This window comes from Trichophyton benhamiae (genome assembly GCF_000151125.1).
Source record: "Trichophyton benhamiae CBS 112371 chromosome Unknown contig00178.8, whole genome shotgun sequence".
Taxonomy (NCBI): Eukaryota; Fungi; Ascomycota; class Eurotiomycetes; order Onygenales; family Arthrodermataceae; genus Trichophyton; species Trichophyton benhamiae.
In genome coordinates, this window is record NW_003315094.1 from 214,665 (window position 1) to 237,130 (window position 22,466).

Sequence of the window (22,466 nt, forward strand, 5' to 3'; positions counted from 1 at the left end):
CTGACCAATTGATTCGCAAGTAGGCCCAACTAGTTAACTAACGGGTTAGTTAACTTGAGAGACGATCACGCTAAAACATGCATAGCTACATGCTTAGTCGTTATAGGCACTACATTCGACATTCTACTCTGTAGGTACAGTTTGACGTCGCAGCCCATCTGTGTTAGACTATCTAGATAGGGTAGAATACTTATCGACAACCTGTCTGGCGAGTTTTACAAGGACCACTTCTTGTTACCAGAGATACTGGAGAGAAGCCAATCTAGTTTATCCAGTGTCAAGGGCTCCCTGTTCAAGAGCTGCAGAAGAGCAACCCCGAGTATACTGCCTCGCATCACATCATGCCGATGAGAATGCACTGTACTCCGTGACAGTAACATACATCACATCCTTCAGCAGCAACATGAATGGTGGGGTCTACTGCTTCTAGGGGATGTCTCAGATATAACTACGTTTTGCCCACAGTCGACCTCTTCATTAATAGTTAACTAGTCAGTGGTTTCACGCGGTCAACACACGCCTTGTCTGACAAGCTTCGGAAAATGGCTAACGAACCTGGCAGAGATGAATACACAGGTAAGTTGGCACACCTGGGTATGTTGTCGATCCACAAGTTAATTCTATCAGTGTGCGACCAGTGCCGGGCCAAAAAGATACGCTGTAGTAGGGAGAAACCCTCCTGCAGAAACTGTAACCGCCTCGGTTTGCAGTGCGAGTGGTCTGGTCAAGGCAAAAGGTGTAATCAAACAACCCTCCTGTACGTGACTCGTCACTTCTTCACGCATGGATGTCTCCATCTTACGATTATTAGGAGCCATACAATCATAGGGATGGGCAGCCGTCTTCAGAGCTTAGAGGTAAGCCGAGCGCCGTCCAGGGAGGTGTCTCTGTACAGTATCATAACGATTTCTGTTGAAAGGCTTCGATAGCGGACACACAAAAGTCGTTAAAACGGCTTTTCGAGGGGTCATTGGTCGTTTCGCCTCCCTCCTCAAGATACCCGGCCAGTCCTTCAAGGGCCACACCCCAGTTATCTCCTCAGCAGTCCGCAGATTCCTCAAAAATACCCGTGTTTACGGCGCCGCTTGGTCGTCACCATTTAGGCCCAGATAATGATAGGGTATTCTTTGGTCCTACAGCTCTTGAGTCGATAATGCTCCACATAAAGGATGAAATCTCTGAGATCCCTGATATCGAGAGCCATGCCTTGAAGGAAGGCATCTTGCAAGCACAGCGCAAGGTCGGCCTTCTAGTTGATCAGCGAGACGAAGAACTGAGCAGGGAAAATTCTCCACCTACAAACCCCCCATTTGCCATTTTGGATGCCATGATTGGGCCATACTTTGCAACAACTAACCATCATTTCCCCATTTGGACAAAAGAAAGGTTCATTAGAATGGCTACTAATCTGCGGCAATCTACGTCACCAGATCCGGATCTCGCCTCTATAATTTGCTGTAACAATTTAGTTCTCATGGCCATGTCAGCGGACTCATTATGCTCATACCGACGGGAGCCAATGCCGAGCAAGCAGGCCCGCAAGCCTTCATCAATTGACTGTGACATCGTTGAAGGCTTTTTGGCAAACGCAAAACGGGCTTTGAAAAATATTGACCAACTCATCTCGCCTCGCTTAATCAACGTCCAGGCACTGTTATCCATGGTATGTGTTTTCTGAACTGTGCTCTCTTGCCCCCGCCTACATTCGAAGTTATATAGCCTTTTCTGATAACGTGAAGTATATAGTTGCACAAGAGCACCTCTCTAAAGGCCTCTCCGAGACTCTCTTTGCTCTTGCTGCTCAATGTGCGAAGTCAATTGGTATTCACCAATGGAACTCCTTCCGAGGTGGCCTCACGGACGAAGATGTTGAGGAGAGACGTAATATTTCGTACTGCCTATACGTTCTTGACAAGGCAGTTTGCTGGACAGCGGGCTCATCTCCAAACATACCAGCCACTGATATGTATTTCGATCCGTGTCTGACGCCCTCTGAAAGGAATGTGGTATCTTGCCTCGTCGCGAAAACTGAAATGGCTAAGATTGAAGAGACAGTCTATTTAGAGGTATATGCTAACCAGGTTAAGGCAAAGAATGAAGACCAAGTTCGAGAGTTCGCAACCACGATCCTGTCAAGACTTCAGAGCTGGCTAGCGGACTCCGGAATTGACTTTGACAAAATTCAGAATTTTCCTAAAAGCTCAGCTCCAAATCTCCAGCTTGCCATTAGGTATCTTTGCGTCCAGCTGCTACTTATATGGCCACATAAGAAACATCCAGACGGCATATTTCAACGGGGCCAAGAAGTCGCGAAAATGTGTATGAAATATTTGATTTGCCTTTGGAACTCCCCTCCGGACCAAGGAAATCATGCTATTTTTCCATTGTCAGTATACCCTTCTCCTGTCTTTGTGGTCTGTTGGCTAGAAGATGTGAAAATCTGATGATTTGAGTCTGGTATAACTAGTTTTCTTGCGTCGCTTCCACCGCTCTATCTTTACGAAGTACTGTCGGCCATTCTCTGCGGTCAGGGATCAAAGTCAGACCTCGACATGCTACAAGAGTATGTTGAGATGTTGAAGACTATAACTGACCGCCGAGCGGAATCATCACACAATCGCCGGCTATACCGGCTGTCACATATCGTCACGGATGTGGTGAACACTAGGCGATCACAGCATAAACGACAGAAGTCAAGCCCAGAGCGACCAGCGAGTATATATCCAGCATCAGAGATTTTTTCACCTCTCACTGGTGGGTATAGGTACACGAACTCAGAACCTCAAGAAAACGCGGATTCATGTTTCGACAGTTCTATATTTCCAGGCGCAGACAGCTCTTTTAGGTTTATGAGCCCTATTAATACAGCAACAGGAGAGATAGCTCGGGAGCCAGATGAATTTATGCCGCAGTTGGGGAGCTATGCGAAGGCGGCTCCCGAAAATGAAAACTTCAGTCCTTTGGCCATGGAATCATTTAGAGATTCTGTTTTCTTGGAAAGATATTGATTAAGCTTGGTTTGGGATGACGTATCTTTCGGCTTAGGTACTGATACTAGTATTTGATCTTAATCATCTTTCCTCTGTGGGATAGATAATATATACGCCAGCATACTTCGTCCGGAACTAAAGAAGAAATCACCTAACTGATAACTATGAGGCCCTCGGCCGTTAGTTATCTCGGTGACTAACCAGTGAAACTAGGAGGCGGCACGGACCGTATCGAAAGTCAAACGTGTGAAATCTAGAAAAAGAAATAGGGTGTCAACGGCGCTAGATCGGGTGACTTTTTGAGCCCACTTGTTATTGAAGCGTTTATGTGTCCTGATGTGAATGGCTAGGATAGTCTGGAATCAGGCCATCTTGGGCCACTCGGCGTACATGTTTCGAAAAAATTTCTTAGGTGACTTCTATCTTGGCTCAAGCCTGAAATTGTCTATTATTATTGTATGTATGTTGAAACTATGATCACGTTATGAACATGATTAGAAAGACAGGAATCATAACAAAAGAGCACAGGCTAGCATAGCCATCGACGCAACCAGGGAGAATCCCAACTCCATCTTTTGGCTACTGGAGTCTGCTGGTGTGGTCGGTTTGGATCCGGATGGAGATTTGGTGGATGAGGTTGGCGGAGCAGTTGCCCCAGAAGTTGCTACATTGCCCAACTTGTCTCCTGGAATCGGGCTGCCAACTCCGGAGCCGGTGAACGGCGTAGGGACTGGGAGGGTGCTGAGGGCTGGAGCAGATTCCTTCGCGCCGTAGATGTTCTCTTCCGTACCATCAGGCTTTGTATAGTTGCCATGGATCAGGTTGACCTTGTCACCGTTGCCCGTCTGATAGTCACCCGTCGCCGCATTGCCATGGGATCCATCTCTGAAGAAGAAGTTGGTGGTGAATGGATCCTGAAAAGTGTCAGTATTTTCCTTGGGATACCCAGCATAGAGAGGTGTGCAGAGCAAACTCACCCAGCAGAATGGGAACTTCGCTCCGTCCAGAAACAGGCATTGTATCCCCGAGCCTGGTCCGTTGCCTTTTCCCTTCCCTGTCAGATACATATAAACATAGCAAATGGAAATAGGATGTAAAAGACTCACAGCAGAGCTCCCCCTCCTCGTCTCTTTGCGCAATGACACCATGGTTCTTGTTGAGGGATCGCTTCTCGCGGCCATGTCCATGGCCCTTAACAGACTGGACCAGGTCTACATAGAAATCCTTCATGTCTGGGCCGATGTCAGGGGGGTTTCCCAGCTCTGCACCCTTTGGATGGCACGATACGTATCCATTGCTGCATGAGCCGGCCGAGGTGACTGCTGTGGCCGCTAGCCAGACGAACAGTGGCAGGGAAGACAAACGCATCGTAGCAGACGAATATTATCGAAAGTCGTATCGATTAGCTATTATTATGTATCGTATATATTAGGTTAAGGAGTGAATGTCAAGTTGCAAAACAACAAACGAATGACTGAATCAACAAACGAATGACTGGATATAATCACTGTATCACCGTATTCGCCCTTTGATCAACATAAAGCCGAAGGGGAATAGGGGGAACACTTGGGCTTCTGGGTCATTATTAGTATTAGTCCAAAGGGGAGGGGCCTGCATCGGGCTTGAGATTATTATTTATACAATTGGAGCCTGGTATTGGTCGGCATGCAACTGAGGTGGCAACAACCCTGCGGGTGAGACACAACAAGGAAGAACTTGCTTCTCCCTCTTTTTTTTTTTTTTTAATTTTAATCTTAATTTTTTAATTTTTTGTTGACTTGTTTAACTATTATTCTTATTTTTGTAGGCGAGTTCGTTCGCGAGTTAGTTTGTTGGTTAACTTAGTTACTAGTTAGGGTTATCAACTCCGTTGTTGGGCCGTCATTGATATGTGCTACTGACGCTTCTGCACCAAAACAGAATAGAAATGCCTTTCGAGACTCAAGCATTTACTCCGTAAATGTTATCGAATTAATACGATCGCTATATACCGCGTACCTTGCATGTCCTGCCATATGTCCATGCAGCGAGCTCATGTTGATCTGTGGAACCGCCGCTCCTTTACATCGCCCAGATGGGTGGAGGTGGCGACGATGAGCCCCATAAGGAGCACGTGAGAAATAACGGGCCCGACGGAGAGACGGCGTCCAGTGTCTCGAGGATGGAAGCTGGGTCGAGCTGCTTGAGACGTTGAAAGGTCCAATTCGGAAGAGTTGGCGGGTGATGGGGTTGAATAATCTATATATATACAGAGTAGAGGGGGAGAGAGTAGGAGATACAAGAGACTAGATGTAAGAATCAGGTAAATGCAATAAAATAAAATGTAGCTTAAGATACACATGTTAAGAAAAAAAAAAAAAAGGAGAATACTGCCCTCAGAAGACGCTTTACTCGGCATGGTTAGGCAGGTGGATATGGTGGTATTCGAGCACACTCGCGTGGTTAAGGGGATGTTGTACATATGTATTCGCCGCACGTCAGCTCGACCCGGTAATCTCGCTGATAGATCTGGCGCCACTCAAGTTCACTACTCGTCCGCCACCTCCTTGAATCACCCCTGGAGCCCTACGACTGCCGCCAGAGCCCTGGGGTTTGACCCATCCAGGAATCTGGCCATCTTCGCGTTCTCGTGCATAGATTGTCTGCCATACGTTTGGAAAACCAGTAGGAAGGGCTCCCTTCAGTCGAGCTCCGGGAATGGCGTACCGTGGGTTCTTGTGAGTGAGATAGCCCCGCATCAGGTCCTGGGTAAGCAGGGAGGCGAGAACATTCTCGAGTTCTTGCATTAGCGGGGAGGAAGCGATTTCTGCTCCTTCGCTGCCGGTAATAGCAGGCTGTTGGTGTTCTTTTTCTGCTTCTGCTGCTTCTTCTTCTTCTGGAATAAGCGTCGAGTATGGATCAGGGACCCCTGCCATATCATCAATCATCCCGTCAACCGGGCGATCGTCAGGGCTGTTGACATTGACATGCTGACCGGTGTGGTCAAAGTACCAGTCGGGACGGTTATAGTCGTGAAATGTAGAGTCATCTGCCATCTCGGAGGGGGTGTTATTTTCTGGGATAAAGTCAGGATCTAATGGAAAAGAGGTAAGCTGCACACCGGCTTGTCTGGTTTGCGGTGACATTAGTAGCAAATGTGGATCATGTCGTGCACGGCTGTCGAGCCAGCGAACAGCAGCTTCGAGTTTTTGGAGGTAGAGAAAAGGAGGCGGTCCTCGCTGGGTCTGCATCTTCTGGTCTCCATGAAAGCCTGCGAGAATAAACACTTTTCGTGTAAGTGACCGCCATACCAGGATCTCACATCGATTCCGAAGAGGGAGTAAGAGTCCCTTTCTGGCGAACCATTCGGAAGACGGCGAGCTGACCGACAGATAATCTCTGAAAGCATGTATCTCTCCCTTGGCAATATACCGGCAGAGAGGTATAAATCTATCTCCTAGTCCTTCGGCTTCTGGCCTCTGGAGGAGCGTTCGGGATGGGAAACGGCCAAGGATGATATTACACGGTATAAGATACGTGAGGATTAGACCTCTCTGCTTCAGCGCCTGCCGGTGGCATTGATTGTATGCCGCCTCAAGGACGATCATGGCGGGGTAGAATAAATTGTTGGATAAGAGATATCGCCCAAGGTAGTAGAGATAGGTTACCCTTTGCGAAGCAGGAAAGTATTCCAAGGGTGGTGACTGTGAGTTGATGCTTGCAAACATTTGCTCCGCATTACGCAGCTTCCCGCACTAAATACAGTTCTCACGTTAGCAGCCTGATGAGCCCAGATTACGTTGGCCATGATATGTACCTTGAATAGGAGCTTTAGACACAGATTCGCCATCAAATATATCCCTGCTCTTTTTCCTTCTGGTTTTGCGTGGATGCCCGAGGTACCGCTTCTGTCGGTTAGGCATTTGATAAACGCTTCTCGAACGATATTTGTCGACTTTTCCACTAGCGTCACTTTCTCCCCAGTCTCGCCCTGCCCCGACTCTGCTCCTTCGTCCCTGAGGAGGTGTGCTATTAGCTCTGGCTGGCGGTCAAGCCCGATTGCAAGTTTCGAGAGCACCTTGCTAAGGTAAAAGACGGTTGGCAGGATAACAACGCCCATCTGGCTATCACCGAGAGCAATCACGCTCTGGCTGCAGTTAAAGTATTAGAATGTATCAGGAAGAGCAGAGCTGGTGTAAGAACAGTATCTAACCTACTTTAGCAAACCTTTGAGCAGGTTGTATGTTTCTAGAAGGTTGTCCACATTGACATCTCTCAAGAATGTCAAGTATAGACGCATGAAGGGAGGGAATGCAGGCCAGGAACTGCCTAGCTGCCCTCCAGCCGTCAGGCTTTCACATTTTGAGAGTAATTCTGCGTCTTTATTGTCTCCAGCCGGGTATCTTTGCCGCAATTCGGTCGTCATCTGGTTGTAAATGGCAGACAAGGGGGGCTCAAGCTGCAGGAAGTCCTGGAGCTTGGTGCCATCACGGCTCTGTAAAAGACCTCCAATGCTGTCGAGGAAGTTATTGAGGACAGGCGTATAGACGGAAGTGGTATTCCACATTGTTCTTTCGGCTTTTACTCGGTATTTCGCTTCGCCGTTTGGTCAAAGTTTTTGGTGAGCCGGGTGCGTTATGCTGATTAAACTGGTATCTGGCGGAGCGAGATTTAGGCTGCGTAAATATCATCCTGAAGGTAGCATCGTCTCAGCAGTAGTGGCTTGTCCGCAATGGGCCGTAATCCTCAGCTATTGAGTATCGGTTCACTCCTCCGTGCGGAAACGAGTCTAAACGATGGGTGGTTAACGAGCGAAGGCAGGGTTTTCCAGCTACCGCGCTGCCGTAAGGAGGCCGGCCCAACCTGGAAATTGGTAATAAATCACTTACTCCGTTGACTAACCCTTCGCTAGCGGGTAAGTAGGTTAGCTGGCTCCCTCCGTGTGTTGTCAGTTCGTCGGTGCTGTTGGCTGTTGCTTGTGTTTATCCTGTTTTTAAGCCGCATGGGAGGAGTTGATGGAGGAATAAACTTTCAGAAGGCAGGTTTCATTGGATGGATGTTGGGAATTTCTGGCAAATAATATCATTTGGAAGTTTTTTTTATTCAGCCAATGATAAAAATTGGAAGAGTATCGTCCAATAATATAAAGGTAACTTTTTTATTGGACAGCACACTCTCGCTGTTGACTACCGATCTCATTCTCCCTCAGGGGAGTTTCTTTTGATATCACCATCTATGCCAGGCCGAGTCATATCAACACTCAATTCAGACTACCTTCTTCATCTATGAATGTTACATTGCGATAATAGCAAGATGCGTCATGGTTTCCTGTATGTATCAGTTTATAGAGTTTCATCATATCTGCAAAACATGAATGGGCTTGAGGTCCATCACTTTCATTTCCTTTCCATTCTAAGTTGCCAAATCCCTTAACTTGCGTTGAACGAAGGCATCCATTTCCTTACGCTCGCCGTCGGTGAGCTGGATTCTATTCTCAAGCAAGGCTATTCTCTGCTCGTGTGGTTGTTCTCCACCAAATATCGCCCGGTCGATGAAGGGCCAAACGATATCTAGAGCCCAGCTTTTCCGTAAACCGTAATTGATCCAGAAAGCACCAGTGCTCCAGTTATTATACATCCTTTCAGAGAGCCGCTCCCTATCAGATAATCGCCCATCACGGATTGCGATATCTTCCTGCCGCGTCATCGCTCGAAGGAAGACTTTAAGCCGTGAGTCGTAAGTTACAGCCCAGTCTAATATGCCTGAAGGCCATTCTTCTGGTGTTTCCAAAAGTAGCCACCATGGAGGACTATCCGTGAATTCAGAGGGCGCAGTATATGTGAATTCCCAGTCAATCACGGCGACGACCTTGGAGTTCTCGTCGATAAGTACGTTCGTTGGCCGGAGGTCGTCACAGAAAAGTCTGTACTCGTTGTGGTCGATGCTATCCTGACCCATGAGTTTTGACTGTTCTGCGAGCTTAAGTACTATCTTTCTGATGGTGTATTTACGGCGGCAATCCTCCTCCGAGCAGATGGCATCGTTACGTTGTGTTGATAGATGTGTATATTGAGTCTCAGCAAGGTTCTTTAAATAATCGGATGCAGATGTAAAAGGAGACGATGGTAGCAAATCCTTGGGATAACCACCGAGTTGGACAAGCTCGTTCATATTCATTGTCAATGGACGTTTTGTGACAGCCCAGCCGCCGGGCCCAGCAGCTAGGCAGCCAATCTTGTTGAAAGAACACCTCGACAGTTGTAACGTAATGTCAGCCATTTGCCCATACAAAAGCTCTAGCTTTGATTCGTTGATATCGGGGTCGAGCACAGGACGGTCCTCTCTGGCATAGCCAGGTTTTCTTAGCTTTGCCGTAAGGTTGGAAGCGCTGCTGACGAACTCCATCAGGATATACGGGCCCATATCACAGGGTCCTTCCATGCCCCAGTCAAAGATAGTTGGAATAGGGATATCAGTATTGTCCTTGAGGTAGAGCATGATAGCAACCTCCGCTTGGGTCTTTTCCTCTGGGAACATACTACGCCCAGGGGACGCGAAGCGTAAAAGGGAGGATGTTCCATTACCAAACTCCATACGATAACAGAAGTTGAAGGCGCCAACGCCTATTATACGGGCACGGTCATTCGGTTGAGACACGGGGTATTTAGCTGCCATAAATTCAGTGACAGCTCGCAGAACATCCGGGCTTGAGGCCTTTTTCTTGAAGCTATCAAAGATCGTGTCACTGCGTTCCCAAGCCGAATCATCGTATGCCATTTCCATTTTTGTGGCTATAGCGCAATATAAACGTAGATTCTGACTGAAGAGATTGTTCTTCAGCTATTTTCTGGATCTGATCTGACGCGAATGCAGCAGACTGATCAAGTATTTATAACCATTACTGATGATATCAATCTCAGCCGTCGTGAGATAAAAGTAAACTCATCACGCTAGTTAGTTATCACCCCTGTCTCACTTAAACCAACCTCTTCTTCTTTTGAATGCCCAGCATGGCTAATATCATGAGATGGGCTACAAAGGCGCTTCGAAAACCTCCCTTAGTTCCCATTATTTTTCCTACTGGCGGTTTCGAGACCGTTCCTCCCTCGGTGGTGCTTGAAGAGGAACGTTTTGAGCAATTCAAACAGGGACAATATTATCCTGCTAACATCGGCGACGTGCTTACTTCCAGATACCAGGTTATCGGTAAACTTGGTTTTGGGACTACTTCGACTGTATGGCTGGCTCGCGATCTTGAGTAAGTCATTGCATGTCTACTTATCGTAATCCAACACTGACCTACTGAAACAACCAGAGGTCATAGATATGTGACACTCAAAATCTACACTCTCGGCGAAGATAACCAGGAAGAGTTTCAGATCTATAAGAAACTAAACCAAGGGAGTTCACGGCACCCTGGTCATGCTCATATCAGAAAAGCACTAGATATCTTCACAATCTCCTCATCATGTGGTAGCCATTCGTGTCTTGTTCAGAAGCCAATGTGGGAGAGCTTCAGGGACCTCCTTTATCGAAATCCTAACTATCGATTTACTGAAGATCTCCTCAAATCTGGTCTCTTGCAAATATTTCTTGCACTTGACTACTTACACACAGAATGCAAGCTTGTCCATACAGGTAAGAGTTATCCTCGAGGCTTTGTCAAAATAAGCTATCCTAACCTGCATTCCTTTAGACATTAAAAGCGATAACATTCTCCAGGAAATAGAAGACAAGTCCATTCTTGAAAGTTTTACCCAAGCTGAGCTGAAGAGCCCTTCACCCCGCAAAATCGTCAATGGTTTGCCAATTTACACGTCACGCCGTTTTGACTTGCCGAAGGTATTTGGCCGAGCGGTTTTAAGTGATTTTGGCTCTGCTGTACGAGGAGATGAGAAAAGGAACCACGATGCACAGCCAAATGTTTATAGGTCGCCGGAAGTCATGCTGAAGACTGATTGGAGCTATCCGGTCGATATATGGAATGTTGGTGCCATGGTATGCTTTGCCTATTTCTTCCTCTCCCTCATCATCAGTACTAATCACTTTGGAAAAATAGGTGTGGGATTTGTTTGAGGGGAGACATCTTTTCTACGGAAATGACCCTGATGGCAAAGGGTATTCGACCCGGGCACATCTTGCAGAAGTTATGGGTTTTCTAGGGCCACCACCTTTAGATATGCTCCAACGTGGGAAACGAAGCCATGAGTTCTTTACAAGCGATGGTGAGTATTAACTAAGTATTTTCTCGCTCAGTGCACCTGGTGGAAAACTTACGAAGACAACCTTACAGGGAAGTGGAAACAGGACCTAGAAATTCCGACGGGGGTCAGTCTAGAGCTGTCGGAAGAGTTTCTCGACGGAAAAAGTAAGGAGATGTTTATAGCTTTCATGAGAGGGATGCTTCAGTGGCGACCTGAAGATAGGAAGACAGCGAAGGAACTACTGCGGGATCCGTGGCTGAATAGCTAACTATTAGTTAATGAGAGAAATTTTGGTTCTTTTCTCTGTCGCTATCCTAGAACCTGCTCCATTAGTTAACTATTTGGTTAACTAGTTAGATCTATATGTTCTGTCATTCTAAAAGTAGGAAAATATTAATCCCAACAGAACTACAATTGAGGACCCCAATTGACTTCACAAAAGGTGCTTACATTGGTCAAGGTTTGAGCACAAAAGGCCCTGCGAAAGGTACAGTCCATGGATATTTTTGAATTGGAGTATCGACTGCCAATGTTGTAAGAAGTTGGCTAGTTAACTTAGTGAGTAATGGCCCCTGAGAAGATTTGGGCACCTCCCATCTTTGTCCTTGCGTCAAGGGGGAAAAGCTTTGATATCAGCTCGGAGGTCAATTAGAAATAGACGAGGAATCTACATCCTAGCTTTATTGCCGTCACATTCCAGTTAACCGGGATGAGCCAGTTGGGGGATCATCCCCACAACTCCTAATCCCCCTTAGTTACAGGACATTCCAGTACAGCTTCTCAGTCTTTAAAATATATCGAGTTAGGCTTTCTCACTTTCGCCTATGCAAGCGCTCATGCTCAGAGAGGATAAAGCACGCGAAAGTTAAGAGCCTCACTGCCACCGAAGCCCAGAAAGCGGGCACCCGGATAACTATTAGTTAGTTATGTGAATGTTACAAGGGTTGGAGCCTCCGAAACGAGGCGCCGAACGATTGACATTGCATATTTCTAGGCTGTTTCGCTAGTTACTATGTAGCATGCATGAGTGGGCTGGTCTTGACACGCCATCTGTAGAATACGAGGCTGTCTTCTGTTGACACTTCTGAAGACAGCTCTCTCAGAGTCAAGAGGAAGCTCGTTAGCCGTTGACAGCTTATTGGTTAGTTGGATGAGATTGAGGAAACACTCGGCGGGAGGGGCCCCAATCCTACGCTTGGCTTTTCAGGTAATAATTAATTGACAAGTCAACTCATTCCCCTCGTTGAACATCCCCATCGAAAATCCTTGCGGAGATTCACTGGCAACTTGACCGGAAATGCCGCGTGTTATTACCATCATTGGTGCCACAGGCAACCAAGGCGGCTCTGCTGCTCATTCACTGCTTCAGAATCCATCTTTCAAGATACGCACCGTTACTAGGAATCCTTCTTCAGATGCTAGTAAGGCATTGGCCTCAGCAGGAGCTGAAGTAGTACAGGGAAATGGGTTTAATCATGAGGAAATGCTCCGCGCATTCGAGGGCGCCTGGGGACTATATCTCAATCTAAACTCAGATGACGAGATATGGAGCAATCCTAACGGACCTACTGAATTCGACCTTGGTAAATCGATCATCGACGCTGCAGTTCAAGCGGGTGTGCCACATCTGGTTTACAGCTCTGGCCCACCATGTGTCGAAATGACGGATGGCATCGTCAGGATGAAGGCTATGGAGAGTAAGTAGAAAGAAAGCCTTCAATCCTCCCCACTGTTTATCAATTAACTAGTCGGTTGGTTAGCTAACGAAATCTCGCAGTGAAGTACAAGACGGAACAATATGCAAAGGAGAGCGGGAAGTTCCAGACTGTTACACCCATTAACGCTGCATGGTACCTCGAAAACTTCCTTGCGAAAGAGATCGCTCCTGCATTTGGTGGCTTCCCTTTTTTCCCTGACGATGAAGGATATCTTAGTTATAAGGTTCCTCACTGGGGTGGAGATAATAGGGTACCGTACCTAAGCATTACAGATGACTACGGAGACATTGTCCATGGAGTCTTTTTAGACCCTACTCGATGGAAGGGTCAGGTTATTCAGGCCATGAGCGATATGATCACCTTTGATGAGCTGGCGGCTAACTTTGAAGAAAGTAAGCAATCAGAGATCTTGCTGTTATTTTTTTTTCTCCCCATATGTGAAACGAGGGCTAACTAGCCACAGTCACTGGGAAAAAGTCTAGGTTCCAGCCTGTTCTCCCCTCGTGGGAGGCATATGACACTCACGGAGTGCCAGAATTGGAGGACGTCAAGCTCATGTTTGGCTTTACCCAGATCACGGGAGGGCGCTATTTTGGCCCTGAGCCGTCTGATATAAAGGTATCCAAAGAATTGAAACGTGCAACAGCCAAGGCTTTAGGCAAGCCAGAAGACGAAGGGACCCTGAAGCCTTCAAAGGAATGGTTTCGGTCACGATTTTCTTGATCAAGAGGAAAAAGACAAGAATATATAGGCCAGACACGTCAGTGATTGTGTGTGCCTTCCTAGATATTGCGTTGGTTATGTATCTAGAATCGTTAAAGCACTGGTATAATAAATAAACAAATAAAGCATGACCATACGATCGAAGGCCTAGGCATAACGTAGTTAACCAAAAAGTTAGTGGCGCATAATCGCAGCTCGAAGCCATACACCCTAGGTTAGGTGGCTATGGACCATGATCGACCCCATACCAAAGCTGGGAGTAATTAGAGTGAAAGTCGATAAACAGTCAATATATGGCGTTTGAGTGGTGATGATCTAGCCTTGTAGATTCAACGAACAATCTTCGCAAGATCTGCTGAGCCGTATCCTCAGCTCCACGGCCCTTCCATATCGCAGATCCTGCGGCCAAATATATATATATATGCCGCAGGGTTGGGCTCCACTATGCGAGAAATAGCGCGAGGCAGAGGTACCTACTTTGCGGATGGTGGATCTATAGTGTGACCAGGTGAGAGAACCAGGCACTCTGCGTCTCGATCTATGAAAAATCGAGGTTGAATCCAATATATCTGGCTAGTCTATGCTTGAAGAAATGGTTGTATATCGCAGAAATAACACAACATATCAAGCTAGGTGAAGAAACTCTAGAGGAAAAGGTCAACATATCGGTACCGCTCATATAGAAACAAACGATGATTCCGTTTCTGGCTGTTCAGCAATGGCTTATAGTAACTGAGACGGGCACTTATTACTGCATATGCTTAGGCCAGCTCAGCTTCAAGACGGAACTCCCAAAGCGACACTTGATGGCAGCGATGTAGGTATCAAAGAACAGCGGCCTGTCATGGTAACTCATGGTTCTAAGACGAATGCCAGCGCGCGTGAAAAGGAGTAACCTAATGAGCCAACGACTCGTGAGTCAACGGTCTTGGTAACCACTTCGTAATAGAAACCCGGCTGCAAGATAAATGTCAAAGATGAAGGCATGCATGATATCCATTAGTTATCTGCACAAGTTGAAGTTGAGAACGTGAAGTTGGAAACGAAAGACGCTCGTTGGTTAGGCCGGCGGGCCGTGCCCTTCACGTGACTTAGTAGCCGCCCGCCCGGACAGAGCCGAGCTCGTCGTCACTGCATCTCCCTTCCAACGACAGCCGACTCAGTCGCCTTGAGTCCCTAGGCAAGGTACTTATCCTGGGGGCTCGCGCGACCTTAGATCTCGAGAACTGCTTGAAGCCCCTTTGTTTTGCAACTAATTAACCATTAGCCAGTTAACTAGTTAGTTTCTTGTGCCGGCCCGGCAATCCGACATCGTCTATCCTTCGGTTTCAGGAGACACAGCCAGAGTATTACGAGATGAATCCCCTTGGAGAACACCCTCTGGCCGAGGGTCCAACTGTATAAGACCGATTGGCCTTCATCCCTTCAGTTTTCTGATGCCGGACATTCCCTGTACCTGCAAAAACTTTGGGCCGAAAAGCCTCCACTAGCAGCCGAATCAACTATGTCGTCATAACATGCCGGGCTACATAACGTAGCTATCCAAGTTTCAGGGTGACCAACCATATTACATATAGGCCGTTGGAGGGGCATCTAGTAAACAAGTCGCCGTGCAACGCCTATCATCCCGCACCCGCACAGCTATGCTAACAACTAGATCACTACCACATCCCGATAACGTGTAGTGACTTGACGCAGCTAAAGATGACCCTCATCAGCAGCGTTGGCCGCTCCCTGGCACATATCTACTCCCAATGCTTCATTATCTGCTATACCTTGATCCAGGACATCCTGGTATACGTCTTTGCTACCAATGCTCCTCCGCCGTCTAGTCGTAACAAACGATTACGCCGTCCTCGAGTCGCCATTATCGGGTCCGGACTGACTGGCGTTTCAGCTGCGGCTCATTGTGTTGGCCATGGGTTCGATGTGAAAATATTCGAGGCTCGGCCCAAAGACAAAGGCCTAGGCGGCATTTGGAGCGTATGTGTTCCCCAATATCTTTCGAAGCAAGTAAATATTAACCGTGCAAGTAGAGAGTGAACTCTACGTCTTCTCTGCAAATTCATAGTATCATGTTCAGATTCCATCCTTCAGTCAAGTGGAAAGATGCGTACCCGAATCAGCAGCAGATTAAAGACCAGATAGTCGAGCTTTGGAAGACTTACCACCTCGATGACAAGACCGTATTTGACACCCCTGTTAAATCGACCAGGAAGAACGACCAAGGAAGATGGGTTATCAACGATGACGAAGATACCCATGGCACCTTTGACGGTATTGTCGCTGCTGTCGGGAGCTGTGGTGATCCAAAAATGCCCACCCTTCCGCACCAAGATAAGTTTACCGGACAAGTGTACCATTCATCCGAGCTGGATGGGTTAGATGCCAAAGGAAAGCGTATCGTTGTTGTCGGTGGAGGCGCTAGTGCTGTCGAAGCCTTGGAATTTGCCGTTAATGCCGGTGCCGCAAACATAGATGTCCTATCACGGTCGGATAAATGGATTATACCGCGGAACGTGGTCGTTGACGTCCTCCTTGCCTGCAATATTTTCGGCCAGGAGACCATTCTATCCTTTATTCCAGAAACTCTGTTGCGCAAGCTCTTTTATCGCGACTTGGAAGACATAGCCCCGTCTGGCAAGGGATTGTTTACCGACACGCCAATGGTGAACTCGGATCTTTTTGAATTGATACGTGCAGGTAAGGCTCGCTGGTTACGCGGAGATATCCTTTCTGTCGAAGAGGACGGGATCTCCTTCAACCACCGGGCTCAAGGTGTTCCTAAATCCGGACCGGGCCACGAAATATTCGTCAAAGCAGACATCATTATCATGGCAACGGGGTTTATACGGCCCTCTCTCTCCTTCCTTCCCCAGGAAGTATTCGAACCCCCTTATGACCCGCCAAATTGGTACCTCCAGATTTTCCCTCCAGCATACCCTAGCATCTGCACAAATAATAGCACCTTTGTCAATGCCATTGGTACGGTGGGGAATTACCACATCGGAATCTACACTCGGCTTCTGCTCATGTTTTTGATCGACCCGCTGAGCCGTCCGCGCGAATACTTGATGAAAAGATGGGTTGACATGACGCGAATAATGAAGAGATTCGCTCCAACCGGCGCCTTCGACTTCTTTACTTATGCTGAGTTGCTGTACTGGTTTGTTTTTGTCATGGTTTTCAACCCTTTCCGCTGGAAGTGGGCTGCTTTTGTGTTCTTTGGGCTAGGAAGGGTGCTCCCAATGGCTGTTGTGGACAAGGAGGATGATGCGAGGGAACTTTTAGGGGCTGATTCGCGGTCATCCGTTAGTGGCAACTAGACTGCAGGCTGTCTTGCGTGTATATATTGTTGCATGCCTTTACATAAAATAGTAGATAGACTTGAATTGGCTCTGATTTGTCCGGCTGATATTTACGTATATACATGCATTCCAATAAACTCTCAACAGGTAACATCATTCATCATTAGCTCAATTTTGCTTTGCCTTATGAAGCGTACTGTCAAACCTGGTAACCTGAAGTATACCCTTCTCCTCTGCCCATGCAATCGGCCAAAAGACGTAGGAAGCCAGCACGCAAAATAGAGTAGCAAACGCATGCCAAAATAGAACAAACGCCTCCCCAATCCCATATGGTATGACAAATTTCACATACTCGTTTGTTTGGTATAAGTCATTCTGCGAAGCGATGTAATACAGCGGCTTCGTAGAACTGCACGGCTCAACTGTAGTGCTAGCGTATTCCTCTGCCGGGATTGACGTAGAGGAAGCCAGAAGGTCCGTATTCGAGTTGGTAAGCTCAACAACCGGTACTTTGCGACGGTGCTGGGTTGGGCTATCTTGTTCTACTCCCTTGACGAGCTGCAGCACTGTAGTAAGAGTAACCGGTGCGGTGTAGAAAGGGACAATGAATATGCGGAAGACTTGGGACACGGTGACGTATAAAAGCAAGTTATCGCGGTCAAACGCTATAATGCATGTTAGATATGGAGCGACTTTCCGTGCATGTACGACAAGGGCGTTTGTGGTAGGATACTGACCTACTGATTTCACTTGCAGATCAACATGTGGCGACATGATCTTATAGAAAAGAAATATCCGACTGATCAGCCATCGGCTGCCTTGGAATGAACCAGAGTGTAGAAATGGATGCGTAATTGAGGCAGAGGGCGTAAAGTATTTTTCAACTGTCTGTTGCTGCACTGAAGGGATAGACTGGGTGAGCAGATGGATCACCTGCGGGATCTCTTCAACTACAATTTATCCACATTAGATAGGAAAAGTCGGTGCCAGGCTAGTTAAGAGATACGTACCTGGGTTTTCCATCTTGTCTGAAAGGCCAATGGCTTGTCTGTCTTTCTGTCTGTCTGTCCGTTGTTTACTCTGGGCTTCCTCTCAGCCAACTTTTATGTTGTTAAGTTTCACTTGACAGCTATGACGTCACCAGCCAAACTCCCGCCTGGTCAGATAGTTATCGAAAAGGTAGAGAAGTCGATGAAGTCGACGTCCATGGCTGGGTGGTATATCACAATTGAATTTATATGTATAAGTATTAAGACAGCGTAGATGAGAATTATCGCTTCCAGCTAGCAATTGTCTTCCGTCTCTTTTCGAACTTCTCACCAATATTAAACCCATCGCTCCTCGGACCATCCTCAGTAGCTCTCTTCCGGCTTCTCTGTAGTACACTACCAGCTCCATCCTTTTTCCTCTGCGTAAGTCGATGAATACGATCAACTCCTTCGCCGAGACCCTGCCATTCCTCTCCACCATACCCTCCACGGCGATTACCTCCCCTCTTCGCTCGATCCTTTTTACTTTCCTTAGGAAGTCGAATCAAATTGGTTTCTTCGTAGGCTCTGCGCTCCTCTTCCCTAGCCCTATCCTGCTGTGTGCTAACATGTCGCCCGCCTGCACGGATGGTGCTGCCTATACTAGGCTCGACCATGGGGGCAGTCGACATCTCCGCATTGACGAATTCGTCGATGGCTTTGGATTTCTTAGATCGTTGGGCTTCACGTTCTGCACGCCGGCTGGGTTTGTTCTCAACTAGAGCTGTAGGTTTGATTTTTGGAGGTCGGTAGATTCCGTCACCAATAGCATCATTCTTCTGCGCCGCAGCTTTTTGTTTCTGTTCCTGGGCTTCTGCTGCACGGGAGAAGGCAGCTACATTTGGTCGATACGTCAATTCGTCAATATCCTCTTCATCGTCGTCATAATCGTCATCATCACTGCCGCTGCCGCTATTACTCTCGTCACTCTCATCCTTATCCGCTGTATCAACATCAGACCCGGCGCTCTTTGAAGACCGCCGGCGTTCAGCCCTTTCGCCGGTTTGCGCCTTGGTTCGTTCAAGATCATCTGCGGCCTTTAGAACTTTGTCGATCTGGTATTTGAGTCGTCCTTCGAGAGGCCGCACGCCACGTTCAAGGTATACACGAAGTTCTGTCAATTTCTTCACCACATCATCTTGGCTTGGTTCCGTACTCCGCCGGGAGCTGTCTGTGGTCGAAGAAGAGAGCTGTCTAACTTGTAGAAGGACAAGGTATACCAAGTTCTGTAGGTAGGATAGAAGGATCTCGCTTTTGGTGTCGAGCAGCGAGATACCATCGGCTGGAGGTATGATGGAGGCTCGTGTGTTGTCTTCGGACGGATCGAGAGCAGGCAGAGATGATGCAGCGCTCGACAAGGACTGTTGGAGTGACTCAAGCATAGTTTTTATAGGCACCTGGCCTATTTCCTTTTCGTCAACTGCCATTGCGACTCGTCTGGTTAATCTTCCGTTGGTTGTCTTTCAAAATCATCGTCGTTTTTCCATAACTTTGGCGAAATTTTTAGAGTTTTAATGATTAGCTAATCGTTGTCTTTGCTTAGTAACATTCAATGATCTTCTCCACGTGACTATAACAAAGTTGTTACGTAATATAGCTAAGAAACTTTAGACTGGAGTTTGAACCTTAAATATACGCTTAACTCCTTTAGGTTAACATATAAAAGTTTGTTGCGGAGGCTCAGCAGTCGGACGAGCGAGAGGAGAGGACGACAATGTTATTTGATAAGAAAAAGGGGGCTTATGATATAGGTATGAACCAGTCCGCTACCCACTGCCAATTGGTATAAATTCGCTAATCCCCCGCCAGATACCCTACGCCATACATCGTAACAAGAATGAAAGCAAACGTCAGATATGGAGGACGGTAGATCGAATCGAAGCATATTGTCGCGTTAAGTCAGAAACGACATTAAAATAGTAGAAAATAAGTAGAAATAGGAGAAAGAAAAAGAACAGAAACGGTGAGAGACCGTCTAGGCAGAGTGTTTCTCCGGATGGCCGGTAGGAAGGACATCTGCGATGGTCTCGTCAGAACACTTAAGGTCCTCTTCGATGTCGACGTGGTCCTTGATTCTGAGGACCAGCGGAGCAGCAACGACGAGAGAACCGGCGAGAAGGGCCCAATTGCTGGCGAAGATGGACATGAAGGCTATCTTCTTGAGGTCGATGGCCCAGGAGACAGCAGCACCAGCGGATTGAATACCCTTGTAGAAGCCGACGTAGTTTGCAGTCTTGCGGCCAGAGTTAGAAAGAGCGCCCATGTACCTACAGAAGTTAGTTGGAGGGTTCACAAGAAAATAAATAAGATGGAAGATGATTGAGGCCTACCAGTAAGCGGACGCTTGGAAAGCAGCGTCATAGAAACCATAGAACATGAACAAGAACATAGGGCCGATGTAACCGTTGTCACCCCAATCCTTGCCCTTGTAACCAGCCTCAGGATCGACAGACTCGCGTGTGTATCCCTTGGCAAAGGCATAGCCACCGCCCCAGATTGCCATGGTGAGTGCGAACATGACAGCGAGGTTGATGCGGGCTCTAAGCGAGCGGCTGATAGCTGTGGAATCAAGACAGACGCCGAAGATGCCTGCGCCGATGATCTGTGAGGTCCAGTAGAGGACTGAGTTGAGGGCCTTGGTGCGGGTGGTGAAGTATGCGCCGTTGATGGCATTGAACTGGTATGCGGTGAACCAGTTGGAGGACCAGAAAAGTGGGAAGAGAAGGACTATGTACGGTTCGCTGCGAATGGTTTCCCACAGGCCAATGAACTCTGTCTTAAAGGTAGGGTTCTTCATGATGACGACTCGGCTGCCATCGCGGCGGTAGATGTCACCTGCATTGCAGAGGAGCAGAGCGAGCACAGCTCCGGTGGCCATAAGGACAATAAAGGCGATATAAGTGCCGTCTGTAACGTTGACATTACCCTTGACGTTGATATTTTCTCCTAGGGGTATCTATATAAGTCGGTATGGGTTAGCACATTGTATAGATGCATATAGACGTGTGTGTTTTAGCAAAGGGACGGAGAAACTGACCAAGGAGCCAATGACACCGCCGAGGTTGAAGATGGCCCAGAAGACGGCAAAGGAGCGTCCCTTGGTGGACTCAGCTGGGTAGGAGAGCATGATGGTGCCCTGTGCGGTCCAGAGGAGGCCAGCACAAAGACCGAGAAAGGCTCCCGCAAAGACGTTGAACCCTGCTACGTGCGTCGAGTGGACAGATACAAGCAGCGATATGGCATAGAGACAGTATCCGATGCCTCCAAAGGCGAGGGTCAGGCGCACTCCGAGACGGTTGACGAACGAGCCGCCAAAGAAGCCGAACACAGCAAAGCAGCTGTACAGCGCGATGTTCTAACGGTAGAGTTAGAATATTCTTTGCATTCACAGTACGAAGAAAAGAATAAACTACGGGAATTGTGTGTAAGTAAGAGAGAAGCTTGTTCGTACCATGTTATCAGCGGTCGTCTTGTCGGTCTTCCCGCCGCCGCCCAAGCTGGTGAGGGCGTTGAACATGCCCGGACACATGAAGCAGACAAAGGAGACGAGGACGAGCTGGAAGCTGGGCGACGCATACCAGGAGAGGCCGATGCCCGCGATCTTGAGCTCCTTGTACCTCCATCCCTTGGGCCTGGCGAGGTCAGCGAGCTGCTGCTGGTCGTGGTGGTCGTGATCGTCGCTGTCGCTGACCCGGACGGCGGGCGCAGAGTCGGGTTTCGCGTCAGCCATGGCTCAGGCTGCAGGACGCAGTGCTCGAGGATGTCCCTGGATTGGATCAGACTCGAGGAGGAGGAGGAAGAACCAGAAGAAGAAGAAGAAGAAGAGAAGCAGAAGAGGATGCGAGGACGAAGTTTTATATCTTATAACTAACGAGTAAAGAGAAAAAAGCGAGGATGCTGACAAAGCGGCGAGAGGTCGATGCGACTTTTCTTTATCTCCAACACAGCCGGTGCAGCTGCTGCTCTTATTATTATCACCTGCTGCTGCTGCTGGCGGCGGTGCTACTGCGATCCGTGTCTTCATGCGACGAGACAGAGAGACAGAGAGAGAGAGAGAAGGCTTGAGAAATCCCCGAGACACGCGAGCTTTTTGCTTTTTCTTCTTTTCTTTTTCGATGTTTGGTTACATTCTCCCAGTTTGATGCGACGCTCGCTCGACGGTGATGGTGAAGATACCACACTGTGAGTTTGCCAGAGATGGAGGCAACTAGGGGAGAGGCCTGCTATTATAATATCTACTCTACGGTGGTGAGACGGCAGGTAAAGGGCGACGAGATAACTAGATGACTTCTGGCTAACCGACTCCTTCGTTAAACCAGGGCGACTGCAGGCGTACGGCGTAACCTGGGACAGACAACCTGGGAGTGAGTTGCGCGACTCTGGGCCATGGTAGCTGTCTCTGCTCTCTGCTTGTCCTGTTTATAGGACGGGAGTTTGCCGGCCGCAGAAAAGACGGAGAAAGAGATGCCACGACGGTGACAGGTAGCATCAACGGCCAGCTTAGACACGCGCTGCC

The 22,466-nt window shown here is 47.8% G+C and overlaps 10 protein-coding genes across 10 annotated transcripts; 4 read left to right on the top strand and 6 right to left on the bottom strand.

Moving 5' to 3' along the window:
- Window positions 1-1,153: 1,153 nt before the first annotated feature.
- Window positions 1,154-2,444, top strand: ARB_01531 (C6 transcription factor, putative; the record flags this gene model as incomplete). Its single annotated transcript, XM_003012225.1, has 2 exons — window positions 1,154-1,663; window positions 1,740-2,444. 2 exons carry the CDS (start codon window positions 1,154-1,156, stop codon window positions 2,442-2,444), a joined length of 1,215 nt encoding a protein of 404 aa, XP_003012271.1.
- Window positions 2,445-3,499: 1,055 nt separating this feature from the next.
- ARB_01532 (uncharacterized protein) lies at window positions 3,500-4,358 on the bottom strand (the record flags this gene model as incomplete). Its single annotated transcript, XM_003012226.1, has 2 exons — window positions 3,500-4,044; window positions 4,097-4,358. The coding sequence occupies 2 exons, from the start codon at window positions 4,356-4,358 to the stop codon at window positions 3,500-3,502; spliced, it is 807 nt and encodes a 268-aa protein (XP_003012272.1).
- Window positions 4,359-5,467: 1,109 nt separating this feature from the next.
- Window positions 5,468-7,536, bottom strand: ARB_01533 (uncharacterized protein; the record flags this gene model as incomplete). The annotated part of the gene is made up of 3 exons (XM_003012227.1): window positions 5,468-6,724; window positions 6,769-7,120; window positions 7,187-7,536. The coding sequence occupies 3 exons, from the start codon at window positions 7,534-7,536 to the stop codon at window positions 5,468-5,470; spliced, it is 1,959 nt and encodes a 652-aa protein (XP_003012273.1).
- An 845-nt stretch (window positions 7,537-8,381) lies between these two features.
- ARB_01534 (uncharacterized protein) lies at window positions 8,382-9,752 on the bottom strand (the record flags this gene model as incomplete). The annotated part of the gene is made up of 1 exon (XM_003012228.1): window positions 8,382-9,752. One exon carries the CDS (start codon window positions 9,750-9,752, stop codon window positions 8,382-8,384), a length of 1,371 nt encoding a protein of 456 aa, XP_003012274.1.
- Window positions 9,753-9,979: 227 nt separating this feature from the next.
- On the top strand, window positions 9,980-11,045 carry ARB_01535 (uncharacterized protein; the record flags this gene model as incomplete). The annotated part of the gene is made up of 3 exons (XM_003012229.1): window positions 9,980-10,227; window positions 10,294-10,607; window positions 10,666-11,045. 3 exons carry the CDS (start codon window positions 9,980-9,982, stop codon window positions 11,043-11,045), a joined length of 942 nt encoding a protein of 313 aa, XP_003012275.1.
- A 1,425-nt stretch (window positions 11,046-12,470) lies between these two features.
- On the top strand, window positions 12,471-13,614 carry ARB_01536 (uncharacterized protein; the record flags this gene model as incomplete). The annotated part of the gene is made up of 3 exons (XM_003012230.1): window positions 12,471-12,870; window positions 12,951-13,283; window positions 13,349-13,614. The coding sequence occupies 3 exons, from the start codon at window positions 12,471-12,473 to the stop codon at window positions 13,612-13,614; spliced, it is 999 nt and encodes a 332-aa protein (XP_003012276.1).
- Window positions 13,615-15,318: 1,704 nt separating this feature from the next.
- On the top strand, window positions 15,319-16,940 carry ARB_01537 (flavin-containing monooxygenase, putative; the record flags this gene model as incomplete). The annotated part of the gene is made up of 2 exons (XM_003012231.1): window positions 15,319-15,597; window positions 15,651-16,940. 2 exons carry the CDS (start codon window positions 15,319-15,321, stop codon window positions 16,938-16,940), a joined length of 1,569 nt encoding a protein of 522 aa, XP_003012277.1.
- A 150-nt stretch (window positions 16,941-17,090) lies between these two features.
- ARB_01538 (uncharacterized protein) lies at window positions 17,091-17,945 on the bottom strand (the record flags this gene model as incomplete). Its single annotated transcript, XM_003012232.1, has 2 exons — window positions 17,091-17,872; window positions 17,933-17,945. The coding sequence occupies 2 exons, from the start codon at window positions 17,943-17,945 to the stop codon at window positions 17,091-17,093; spliced, it is 795 nt and encodes a 264-aa protein (XP_003012278.1).
- A 247-nt stretch (window positions 17,946-18,192) lies between these two features.
- Window positions 18,193-19,377, bottom strand: ARB_01539 (uncharacterized protein; the record flags this gene model as incomplete). The annotated part of the gene is made up of 1 exon (XM_003012233.1): window positions 18,193-19,377. One exon carries the CDS (start codon window positions 19,375-19,377, stop codon window positions 18,193-18,195), a length of 1,185 nt encoding a protein of 394 aa, XP_003012279.1.
- Window positions 19,378-19,925: 548 nt separating this feature from the next.
- Window positions 19,926-21,974, bottom strand: ARB_01540 (DUF895 domain membrane protein; the record flags this gene model as incomplete). Its single annotated transcript, XM_003012234.1, has 5 exons — window positions 19,926-20,217; window positions 20,281-20,906; window positions 20,988-21,305; window positions 21,402-21,630; window positions 21,733-21,974. The coding sequence occupies 5 exons, from the start codon at window positions 21,972-21,974 to the stop codon at window positions 19,926-19,928; spliced, it is 1,707 nt and encodes a 568-aa protein (XP_003012280.1).
- Window positions 21,975-22,466: the final 492 nt, after the last annotated feature.